Source organism: Alosa alosa, chromosome 8 (assembly GCF_017589495.1).
Source record: "Alosa alosa isolate M-15738 ecotype Scorff River chromosome 8, AALO_Geno_1.1, whole genome shotgun sequence".
NCBI lineage: Eukaryota > Metazoa > Chordata > Actinopteri > Clupeiformes > Clupeidae > Alosa > Alosa alosa.
Genome location: NC_063196.1, coordinates 31,722,053 through 31,734,483, shown reverse-complemented (window position 1 = coordinate 31,734,483; position 12,431 = coordinate 31,722,053). Strand labels below are relative to the sequence as shown.

Here is a 12,431-nt window from a genome sequence, read left to right as displayed (position 1 = left end):
CAGGCTCGAGCTACATTCTACTTTAGAATGAAATTAGATTATTCAACTATGCGGCTTTATTCTGACCGCTACCTTGACAATAGAGGTTTGGTGAAATGAATGTCTCTAGGACTCTCTTTGGCTTTGTATAAGCGGCACCCTACAATTTATGCAAGAGATGACTATATAAGGCAATCAGAAAACTGCTGGTGAAATCGCCACTCCTGTCTAATAGTATACTGCAGATAGGAGGAGACTACTAAGGTCTAATAGTATACTGCAGATAGGAGGAGACTACTAAGGTCTAATAGTATACTGCAGATAGGAGGAGACTACTAAGGTCTAATAATATACTGTAGATAGGAGGAGACTACTAAGGTCTAATAGTATACTGTAGAAGTGTGTAAGTTCAGAATAAATATTAGTGCCATGAGCTACATTTTGAAGAGTTGCACACATTCTAAACAAATTCACATGTTCTTAGGTCCTATTTTTTTTTTACTTCATCAAAAAACTGGGATCTAAGATGAGAATACAGTATGCCCTCACACAAGTGAATTTCACAAGGTTTGCCAACCTATTTAGCTTTCTGGTATTATAATTCTACCAAAAAGACTCGGGAGGCAAACTATATTGAAAGGCGTTTTAATCCTAGTAAAGTCTTTGGCGTCCGTAGTCTGGCAAGCAGTGCAGGGATATCGGATCCTGCTGATAGAGCGAGGCAGGGACGAGGTGCTATCCCCCGGTATACGCTTGAGACGGGGACCGACTGGTGGCGGTGGAGACATCGAAATCAGCTTACTGAAAGTAGCTAGGAGGTGAGTTAGATACAGAAGTTTTTAAGAAGCACATGTACTTCCTATTGGTTCGTAGAAGGCTAGTTGAATGAATGGGAGACGTAGGCAACGTGACTGTGAATCGAGGAAGAAGAATGAATTAATGACATGGCGTGTTAATTTGCTAGTAGTACTTCTCCTGAGCTGTGATTGGTTAGCGAGTTATGAATGGAATGTGTGACTACGAGTCTTCCCAATAGAACTTCGCTTAAGCTATTATTTATTTTGTTGTAGTTTTTGCGGATTGTCCATCTGAGACGACACAACAATCTAAAATCTTTTGGAATATTCAAAAATATGTCTACACCCTTTTTCAAGAATTCAAGAATATGTGTACACCAAATTTTAGTGTGAATACCCCTGCCTGAAAAACCCTATAAGGGCCAATTAACTTTTTGGGTAGGTTTTCCCCCACCATTTCTTGCATGTGTGCACCTGGTAGAGGGCTTAGGCACACAGGTGCATTCTCAGTGCAATGAATCTTCTAAACTCTCTGTTTGTACTCAGCAACAATAAATGTTAATTCTCCCCTGAAATGTTCTGGTTTCTTGTGTTACAAGTGCTATTGAAATAACACTGAATTCAAGTGCATGGTCCAAATTGGATTTGTACATAAGTTGCTAAGCTGCACTGACTAACTGTGCCCCACAAACAATTGGCCAGATTTGAGCCTTTTGTTACTGTAATGTGCATAACCTTCTGGTTTCAAGTTCATCACGCCAAATCACCATAACAGTGGTGAAAGAGTTAGGTACACAAGTGCATTCTCACGGGACCAATCCTTCTAGAACCATCTGTTTTCAGATATAGGGTTCAGGATACCTGTAAAGCATCCTGGTGTCTATTGTTTAAAAAATGCTTTTCAAGCACCGCTGAACAGAAACAAAAATCTAACTGTTAATTTCCACACAAGTGGTTAAACTTCCCTGCCAAATTATACCCAACAAGCAACTAATGCATACGGAGCTTTTGTAGTCTTGACCAGGGTAGCCATGGGGTTTCAGGTGAATCACGCCACTGGAAGTAACAGAGTTCATAAAGAACTATGTCAAAGCCGAAGCATTTGGTATCACACAGATACTTGCAAAACGTCTGGACAGAGCTGATGGGGTCAGATGATGGGGAAATGAAACAGGACGCAGAAGTGCTAGTACTGAAAGCCCCAGAACAGCAGGAGATGGAGCAGTGTCATTGTTTTGGAGGAGTGAGGTTGGGTTCAGAGACATTACTTTATAGAAATTTGTTTTCACTTTGACATTAAAGAGGAGATTTGTGTAAATTATTGTAAAAAAGTCCAAATTAAATGAATCCTTTTATAAAAGCTGTAAAAGGGGAAATATCCAAGGGGAGTACTTTTTATAGGTACTGAAAACTGAGGGGGGGGGAACTAAAACTAAGCTGATTTTACCTTTACTTCTATTTACTTTTAGTTAGTTTTGCAATGTTCATTGTTGTTTTTATTTAGTTTTGATTTTTTGAAAGTTAAATTAAAAAACTAAATTATTTTTTCACTGTTAAAATAATTCTAACTCTAATAACTCTGGTTCAGACAGCGCTGACTATAGGCTCACTGACAAAGCCAAAAGCATGATCAAGAGCGGAAGTGAGATCATGCGACTAGGTCCTCCACCTGCCAAGCTTGAGAACTTGATGCGCCCTTCCACAGCCGGGTGAACTCTCTTGGACTCGCTGATGTAGCGTTCCACCACCGCGATGTCCAGATCGCCTGCAAAAGATGAAGTAGTGCTGAAACTGGCATCGAAATATCTTTCCGGTTAAGAAAGGCAGAACAAGACAAACACTTCTCCTTTCTGTGCTCCAAACTTACCACTATCGTGCTTCAACTTCTCCTCTTTGATCATTGTATAACCATCACCACCATCCGCAATGTAAGACGGCATGACTAATTTGTAAACCTTTTCATCTTCCATTGGCTCATAGCGTGGAACTCGACACTCGGTGCAAAGGATGTGGACAGATGTCACACGCTGGAAGGGTTCCCGAGAGAGATCGAACTCAACCTGAAAGCCTGCAGAGGCATCGTAGAAAAACCAACAACTTTAATGCCATGAGAAGTGTGGGGTAGCCCCATATGTATTGACATGTGACATCAGACTCCTTGGACACTGCTGTACCTGATACTTGTAGGAATTCCCCTGTGCCCCCTCCATGCCGTCGCACGCCATGCTCAAAGGCCTTTCTGATGGTGGAGCCTTTCAGCTGAAGCAAGTCAAATGTGGATCCAAAGGGCAAGACTGCAATCAGGTCCTCCATTGTGATAGAACCTGCAATAATATTGAATTTAGTCAAGACAAATATACTGTTCATACAGGACTGGTTCTACAACTAAACTGAGAAATCTCTTTGCAAACCCTCCTCCACATTCATGTTCTTATTTTACCTACAAAACCAGGGAAATCATGTGACAACTGATAACCTAAGCAAAGTAATTAGTAGCATTTCTCTGTACTACCGTAGTGTTAAACATTTTTGCGGACTGGATGCCTACATCTCACCAATGTGACTTTATATTTAAATATCGAAACTAGAGGCAGACACAAACACACCATTTCGGGCACGCTCGTCAATGGGTGACCGCACTGCCCCACCGTTTAGCAGGCATGCGCTCACGTGGTTCCACTGAACCTCATCGGCATACTTGATGTTGTGGTCCACCTGCAGCACACAGTGAATGGAGTGAATGATTTAAAAACACAGTGTTTAGCAGACATTTTTCATCCAAAGTGACTGGATGACATATGTGAATTCTATTACAAGGGACAACATTGTCCCTAGAGCAACTCGGGGTTAAGTGCCTTGTTCTCAAGGGCATAACAGTGGAAGCCAGGAATTGTACCCCCAACTTTTTCAGGCTACTGTATGCTAGGCCAGCTCCTTCGCCGCTACGCTACCACCACCCCACCGAATGCTGGCCTGTGTACACTGTTAGTAGGAGTCTGAAGAAGACTGAAAGGTTGCAACGTTATTCTAAGCCAAGCATAACAAAATAAAACACAAGAAAGGAAAGAATCGACTCCTTTTAAAGGTGCTCTAAGCGATGCCACGCGTTTTTTAGGCTAAAACATTTTATGTCACTTACTCCAAACATCACCTAACCCAGTGTTTTTCAAAGTGGGGGCCGGGGCCGTGAGGGGGTGCCAGGGGGGCCCCAGCAAGTTGGAAGGAAAAATAAAAGCAGCAAATACATTTGAAGAATTTAAAATATACCTATTACTATGAGGGTTGTTATACAATGCCATTATAATAATTTGTCAAATATCTGTACATTATATTTTCCATGATAATGACTGGGAATAATAGTAGAGTGATAGCTCTCATATAGCAGAAAGCCCCAAATGCAATTTTGTACACACTGTATGCTCCATCACGAAGTGCTTGTGGCTAAAATAATTATTAGGATTAGCTTAATGTATTTTACATTTGCTGTAGTATTGTCGATGGGTTTAATAACATATCAAGGGGGTCCTTGGCCAGAACCTAGTGGTATTTGGGGGGCCTTGTCGTGGAAAAGTTTGGGAACCCCTGACCTAACCAACCGCTAGCTGTCTGTGTCCTGAATCACTGTAAAAAAACGTGATCTCTGTGGACAGCCCAGGCTCCAACAACGGCAACAAAAACAACCTGGGCAAACCTAGCCCATAAAAACATAATAAACTGTTCTAGCAAATCACAGAAGAGATGCGCGTTTAGGAGAGTTTCAATTGCACGGGAGCAGCACGGGAGGGAGGGGGAGGAAGTAGCGAGCTAGCTCTCCGTTTTGTTTGAAAGTCAACAGAAGTGACGTTACCCAGCATCGCTTAGAGCTCCTTTATGTATTTAAGTATTTTTTCACTTTTTGTCCTTTAACTGTGATGTGCACGATGACCCCTTCTGACTATCCAAACACATGAATAATGTATATATGCAAAGTGTGGCCTTTTTTCTTTCTGAGTTAACATTTAAGTTTGGCCAAGCACTCTAAAAAGTAACATAAGAGACTGAGTGAAGCCTGCTCCTACCATCCTACTTCATCCAAACACATGACCATTATCACCCTCGGGAACTTTCCAGGCATTCACATTGCAGCCATTCAAAATGTTGGACATTGTACCGGTTTATCAGTATTATCAACAAGAGCTCTCTCTGGGGAATTGCACTTGGGTGTTGGCAAATCCCTATTCTATTACCCGGCCTAAGGGAGTGCACTGTTTTGTACAAACCATGGCGTCACAGATGAGGTTGCCCAGGTTGCACTCGCGGAACCGACACTCCTGTGAAGTCCCATTAAGATAGACGAGAGTCTTGCCCACAAACTGAGCTGTGTAATTAGCCAAGCTTTTCTTCCACTCTTCAACGTCAGCAAGGACTGCAGGGTCTGCGGTTATCACAATATGATGGTGAAGCAGATATCCTCTCTCTCTTTCTCTTTCTCTCTCTCTCTCACACACACACACACACTGTTTCTTGTGTATGTGTATACATACATAAACCACAAGTTAAGAATGTGCAGTGTAGCATGCAACAAGTTTTAGAAATCATTTTTTAGAAGCAAAAAAATAAAAAGCATTCATTATTTAAGGTACTGATATCATTGTTACAGTAATTGACCCGGCCTTTTCCATTAAACATTTCAAATGGAAAATATGTTAATTTACCTTGTTGTATGGAGCTGTCCAATAATATTGGATTGCCTTCTGCCTTAAGAACATTTCCACTGTCGTCAAAAGTCACTTTAAGATGGCCAAGGTATTTCCCAAAGGCGTAAGCCTGTACCACAGGCACCTGTCGGCCATCTTGTGATTTCACCATGTAGGGATAAGGTCCAGCCGGGACCTCATTGGACGGGGCTATTCCTTTAGACAGAGGAAGGGGGACAAACACAAAATGAGGACTTGGGAGTTTAAGAGGTTGAATGAGGTTAATGTGATACTTTCAGTACTGCTCTTTTGACTATTTCCTTTGATCTTGTCAACTGTACTGTGATGGCCAGGAGCCTTCTATGCTGTATGTTCTCAAGCTTAAAACACAGCTAAGAAACACAGTAACAGTATGTAGCAAAAGCCCTGAAGATTACATTCCTGTGAAATGTAGCACAGTGTGTTCATAATTAAATACACTGCAGAATATACACTATTCAAATTTCTTGCAATATAGGGAAAAGATCAAAAATGTGTGATTTAATGCACATTTCAAGAGTTTTCAGTTAGGATTTGTGACTTCAGGTCACTGGCCTTTACAACCATTTGAGCAAAGTCTGAACACTGAATAGAGATCAAAACCTTAGATCTTAGATTTAAATACAAGGAAGTCAAAAGGCAAAACAAAAACAAAAAGAAACACACTTCCTCTCTGGTAGAAAATGGGTTTGCAGAAATGATCAATCTTTCTCCATTTTCCATGTTTTCCAAACATGAAGAGCCAGCACACTAAAACTCCACTACTGTGTTGCATACATGCACATATGATCTCAATTACAGTTCAACTCACCCTGCCCATCAGTTACACCCAGTTCAACTCACCCTGCCCATCAGTTACACCCAGTTCATTAGCTGAAGTAAAAACAGTTTGCCTGGACTAGAGTGAGCAGTGGATGGGGCAAATGGGCTGTTATGGTAATACTCATATAGAAAGTGAACAATTTACACAAGAGTCTGACTTAAGACTGTTAAGTGGACTCTGGATCCAGGTCATTTAGGATCAGACAAGTAAATTATCTTGCTCCATGGCAAAGAGCATAACAGATTTTTCCCCCCTCAATTTCTATATATTTTGGAACAAGTATATTCAAAAGGAACACTTTGCTGTCTTTTCTTTGTCTCACAGAAATAAGGTCAAAATCTTTTCCTAATGTTAAATTGAGCTCAATTATTTGTTCATTTTAGCTCTCCTCATCATACACAGTACAATCTACCGATAATATTCCTGCTTTATTCCTGCTATTCCTGCTAATGGCTACAAAAATGCATAAACATAAATGTCTGTATAAAGAACTAAGAATACATTAGTGCTTTGTTGTGCAAAAGACTATGTAGATGAATATGTTACATGAATGTAGAGTTCTAACATTCTAACAGGCATTGTGTAACCTGCGTTGTGTTGAACCGCGCGACTCAGCCCTGCAGTCACCCTCAAACCCGCAACAGCAGCACCTCAGATTGGAAGTCGAGTGTGCTAGCAATCGAGGTGAAGTCGACTGTGCTAGCAATCGAGGTGAAGTCGAGTGTGCTAGCAATCGAGGTGAAAGCCCAGGCTGCTACATGTAGCTCACCCTCACATGACTCTTAAAGTGAGGAAGGTTTACACAGCGTACATACTGCACAGCTACGGACTAGCTGGTTGCCGTTACACTCACCTGTGTACAGGAACGTGTTCGTGTGTCCTCCGATCACCACATCCACACCTGAGACCTTTTCTGCAATTTCTTTGTCTACCGTAAAACCAGAGTGGCCGAGGGCAATGATTTTATTAATGCCCAGAGTTTTGAGTTTTTCAACTTCTGTCTGCAGGGCTGTTATCTCATCGTGGAATATCAGGTGTGGACCTACAGTGAAGAGGACAAAGACAAGTGAGGTTAATGTACCCGATGCTTTAGAGGGTGCGTACCAGGTGCTTTAGAGGGTGCGTACCAGGTGCTTTTGAGAAGGCATTGGCCATGTTGGATGTACTTTTGGGTTTGTACCATTCTGCATCACCCCATTTGGAGCATGTAGTGGGTGTTTGATGTGCCATATTATACTGTACCATGAATCCTATATACTGTACATTCTCCTCTTTCAAAGTGAACATTGCTGCTTGGTATTGCTGCAAATGAACCCTCATTATATACTCTCTAATACAAGAGCAACATTGGTAGGGACGGTGTTGCTCTGTCAGTGACATTATCCGGTGTGCTTTTTTTTAACACTATGTTGTTTTTACCTGGCATAGACAGAGCAGGTGTTTAACACTATGTTGTTTTTACCTGGCATAGACAGAGCAGGTGTTTAACACTACCGGTATGTTGTTTTTACCTGGCATAGACATAGCAGGTGTTTAACACTCACGCTTTTTTTTACCTGGCATAGACAGAGCAGGTGTTTAACACTACCGGTATGTTGTTTTTACCTGGCATAGACAGAGCAGGTGTTTTAACACTATGTTGTTTTTACCTGGCATAGACAGAGAAGGTGTTTAACACTATGTTGTTTTTACCTGGCATAGACAGAGCAGGTGTTTAACACTATGTTGTTTTTACCTGGCATAGACATAGCAGGTGTTTAACACTATGTTGTTTTTACCTGGCATAGACAGAGCAGGTGTTTAACACTACCGGTATGTTGTTTTTACCTGGCATAGACAGAGCAGGTGTTTAACACTATGTTGTTTTTACCTGGCATAGACAGAGCAGGTGTTTCTCTGGATGTGTATCCTACCACAGCCACTATCTCTGAACCCATGTTGAAAATCTTGTAAGGCAAATATTTCCCTGAAACGCTGGATGCCAGAGAGGCATCTGCTTTGATGTTAGCACTCAGGATGGTGCAGCTCACATCTTGCAGAAAGGGACTGACAAGGCCTTCCCATCCATTGTCAAATTCATGGTTCCCTAGAGCCTGGGAACGAAGGGAGAGAGGGTGAATAAGAGCCTTGCCCAGTGAGTGTCTCTATGCCATGTTACCACTGCGACCCAAACCTGGCATGTTAACAGGCTACATTTGTTTAGATCAGTGGTTCTCAAGCTGTGGTACAGGTACCACTGATGGTGGTGACTCTCTCTAGTGGTATTCCGGGAGTCTCCAAGATGGACTCCCATCTATGCTTGTTATATGTTCTCACGTAGCAGCACATTCTTCAGCGAAAATAGTATTACTCATGCAGCTTGTTATTCAGCTCTGCTGCAGCAGCGTCTTGAGCAGATCTAGGCCTCCATGACTGCATAATACCTTGTACTTACATCAATAAATGCATTCTCTCATCCATCTGTGGGTTTTTTGTCTGAACTGTATTTTTAATGCTGGTCATAATGGTGGTACTTGGAGAGACGATTGTTTTCTGAGGTGGTACCCATTGTGAAAAGTTTGAGAACTACTGGTTTAGATGTTGGTGACATTTTAAAGGGGTTAAATTGGGACATTCATCTAGAGTAGCTGCCCCTTGCCATGGTTTAAACTAGGAACAGTAGAGAAGCAGTAGAGTTGGCGTCTGTGCCTTATGGTGATCTGTGTATAAAGGCCAACGCCCACTGGCAACCACTATGGATTTGATGCTCAAGAGATAGAACAATTTTCTAAAGTTTGGCGTTGACGCGTGTCAGACGCCGCCAGTGTGGGCTTTGCTCCGTTAAAATAAAGTAAAGAGTTCTAAACTTTGGCATCATTTGACATGCGTCAGACGCCCCAGTGGATGTTATCCTTAATGGTGTTTTGTCTGGTGTATAGTCTCAAACAGATGAGAAGTGGAAACCTCACTCAGAGCAGTCTTGTCTATTCAAAGGAACCGTAGAAACACAGTAGGGACACGTAGCCTACAGCACCAAGACCACTATTTAATATACTGTAGGTTTCTTCTAATCCTTACTGGTGATGTAAACATTTGTCTTAAATGACCTTATATATCTTATTTGCTATCAAATCAAACAAGCAGAGAAGATCTCGTATCACTACTACTGTGACTAATGATGTCTCTCCTTTAGCTTGCCACTCAGAATCCCAATTGGCTCTGGATTTAAAGCCCTTTTGTGTATCTTAATGGTCACAGAGGGGAAAAGGATAGCCCCTGTCCAGACATGTCTAGCTGCCCTCTCATCAGCACCTCCAGATAAGATTCCAGACCTCTACATCTGGGGGTTGTACTCCATGGAATTAAGCCAGTCCCCATACACAATTATGGAAACCTTCAACTTAGTTGCGTTCACAACATCCACTTGTTGATTACATAGTGCACTAGTGAAAAACTATATTCACTGTATAGTGCACTATATAGGCCTAGTAAATGAGTGGATGTCCAAAAATAGGCTTCATAATGTTCTGTGAGAACAAATTAACAAATAACACACCTTTGTAAGATTTCTAACAAACTACTTGGTTATACTGTTGCAACTCAATACGTCCACTTCCAATAAGTATTAAGTAAGTATATATACTTTTTTGATCCCGTGAGGGAAATTTGGTCTCTGCATTTAACCCAATCAGTGAATTAGTGAAACACAAACAACACACAGTGAACACACAGTGAGGTGAAGCACACACACTAATCCCGGCGCAGTGAGCTGCCTGCTACAATGGCGGCGCTCGGGGAGCAGTGAGGGGATAGGTGCCTTGCTCAAGGGCACTTCAGCCGCAGCCCACTGGTCGGGGCTCGAACCGGCAACCCTCCGGTTACAAGTCCAGAGTGCTAACCAGTGGGCCACGGCTGCCCCTCAAATAGGACAATAGGCTAGTCCACAGTCACACTCTGTCTTTGTTTCAACCATTCTCTGAACCAGCGGTTTCTAATAAGCAGAACTCTTCAGCCCCAAAACCCTAACCTGACTAAGCAGAACCTATAGGCCTAGCCCATGGGGCGGCAACCGGAGATGACAACCGTTTAATTTAAAGACGCCGCAGCTTGGACCACCTCAACTGTTTGATTAGCCCATTCTGGTCTGCCATCCAATATATATAGCCTAATTTAGACCAATAGGCTGAAGACAAGGCCCATGGTACTTGCACTTTCTGGCCCCCAGAAAGTTTTTTTTTTTTTCCAATTCCTTGTCAAAAAATGGCTCTTCTGAAAGTAGCCTAAAGATTGCCGACCCTAATGGTATGGCTTAGCTTTCTATTGCCTTGCCTACTTTCTAGTGACTCGAAATCAAAGTAGGCCTATTTAAGTTGATGGGTTAGTAGCCCCATACGTCACGATGCTTAAAGACGCGCACTAAAGATACACGAGCTGCCTTTTCATTTAAAGCTGTTTCAAGCTTACATGTAGCCTATAGGTCTAATCATAATCTCAAAAAACGCCGAAAGGGGTATCAATTCATTACAAGAAACACATATTTTAGGCTACATGAATTACATCCCTCTAGAAATGGATAAAGAGAAAGGTATGACTGTCTTACCATTGCATCGTATCCGAGTTTGTTCATGAAATAGGCTGCCTCTGCACCTTTGTATAAGTTGAACCAAACCGTGCCCTGAAACTGGTCGCCGCCATCCAGCAGCAATACATTAGGTTCCGTTCGGCGAAGCTGTGATATTTTCGTATGCCTCCTCGCCACTCCACCGAAACACGGAGTTTTCGTGCATTTTCCCGAATCCTTGCTTGTTTCTTCTATCCGTGCATGGACATCGTTGGTATGAAGCAAGGTTAAGTCCCATGCCTTTCCGACGATAGCTTGAGTGCAGAGGAAAGTGCAAACGAGTGTAGAAAACCGCCACTTTTCCGTCCCCATCTCCGCCTCTGCGATGAGGTAGGCTATAGGCTATGGTCTTCTTCACACGCACTGAAGTGCAGATTGCACTGCTGCGAGCCTCAAAGCGAGTTTTAGCCTAGGCTACTCTGACACCGCCAGAAGAGGGCTGGCTATTCATTGTTTCCATGATTTTAGCGTTCAATCCAACCGGCTGAGGAAACCATGCTTGAAATTTACAAACGTACCCATAAATACCAAAACAAAAACAGATAATGAATAACATAATAATTTAAAATGTATTATTACATCCATTTTAACAGTTGCAAAGTTATGAAAAATAGGTAAAATGTTGATGTTGGATGTAAGGAGGTCTGCTCTAGTGACCAACCAAAGGATGTTAGCTACACCCAATTATTGACCAAATAAACATTGCATTAGTCCTACCTACAGTAGGCCTACATAAAAAAAAAAAAAAAATACTTGTAGGCCTACTTTTGAATACTTAAATCGTTATTCATTATCTGTTCACAAATCTAAAACATTTTGACCACCAAATACAAAACAGGATAACTCAATTATTAGTTGTTTATTTACGTTTAATGATGTACAGATCTGGTCCATTTCATGATCATGGAGGACGTTCTGTTCATGCACACACACACACACACACATTCAAAAACTGAACACAAACACACGCATGAACATGCTCAGGAGCGAACACAGGCACGCAGACATACACACACACACAATATACCTTTTTTTTTATTACTTTTATTACTACTTAATTTATTCTTTAAAGTTGAGCTGGCTCTTGAGCACAAGACATTTCATTAGGCCTAGCCTACTGATAAATCCTACAGTAGTACATGACAATAAACTTGAGCTATTTAAACTATTGAAAAAAATGAACTTCAATATGGTCTATCACATTATTGCATTTAAAGAATCCCTTCAAATGTGCTTGCGAGTAATGAGTAGGCTACTTCATGCTTTCATGATGTAGTGGAGTCATAAGTACAGTATATGTCATTAAAATAAAAGTAATACGATTCCAAAAATATTAACACTCAAGTAAAGTATTAATAAGTATTTTTTAGTCAAGTGTTATCAACTACTAACACTATATCCACAGCGTGCAGAACACTATCTCACTGCTTAATAAATATAAGTGAGAGATTTGGGCCTATAGGAGTAGGCCTGAGCGCTAACCCCCCACCCCTCCAGCCACAAGGTTTTAAGGTCTC

The 12,431-nt window shown here is 41.6% G+C and overlaps 1 protein-coding gene across 1 annotated transcript; it reads right to left on the bottom strand.

Annotated features, from left to right (window-relative positions):
• Positions 1-2,164: 2,164 nt before the first annotated feature.
• On the bottom strand, positions 2,165-11,344 carry nt5e (5'-nucleotidase, ecto (CD73)). Its single transcript, XM_048251042.1, has 9 exons — positions 10,894-11,344; positions 8,185-8,407; positions 7,168-7,356; positions 5,471-5,668; positions 5,036-5,190; positions 3,383-3,491; positions 2,951-3,100; positions 2,644-2,844; positions 2,165-2,541 (listed from the first exon to the last, which is right to left on the bottom strand). The coding sequence occupies exons 1-9, from the start codon at positions 11,224-11,226 to the stop codon at positions 2,375-2,377; spliced, it is 1,725 nt and encodes a 574-aa protein (XP_048106999.1). The 5' UTR covers positions 11,227-11,344; the 3' UTR covers positions 2,165-2,374.
• Positions 11,345-12,431: the final 1,087 nt, after the last annotated feature.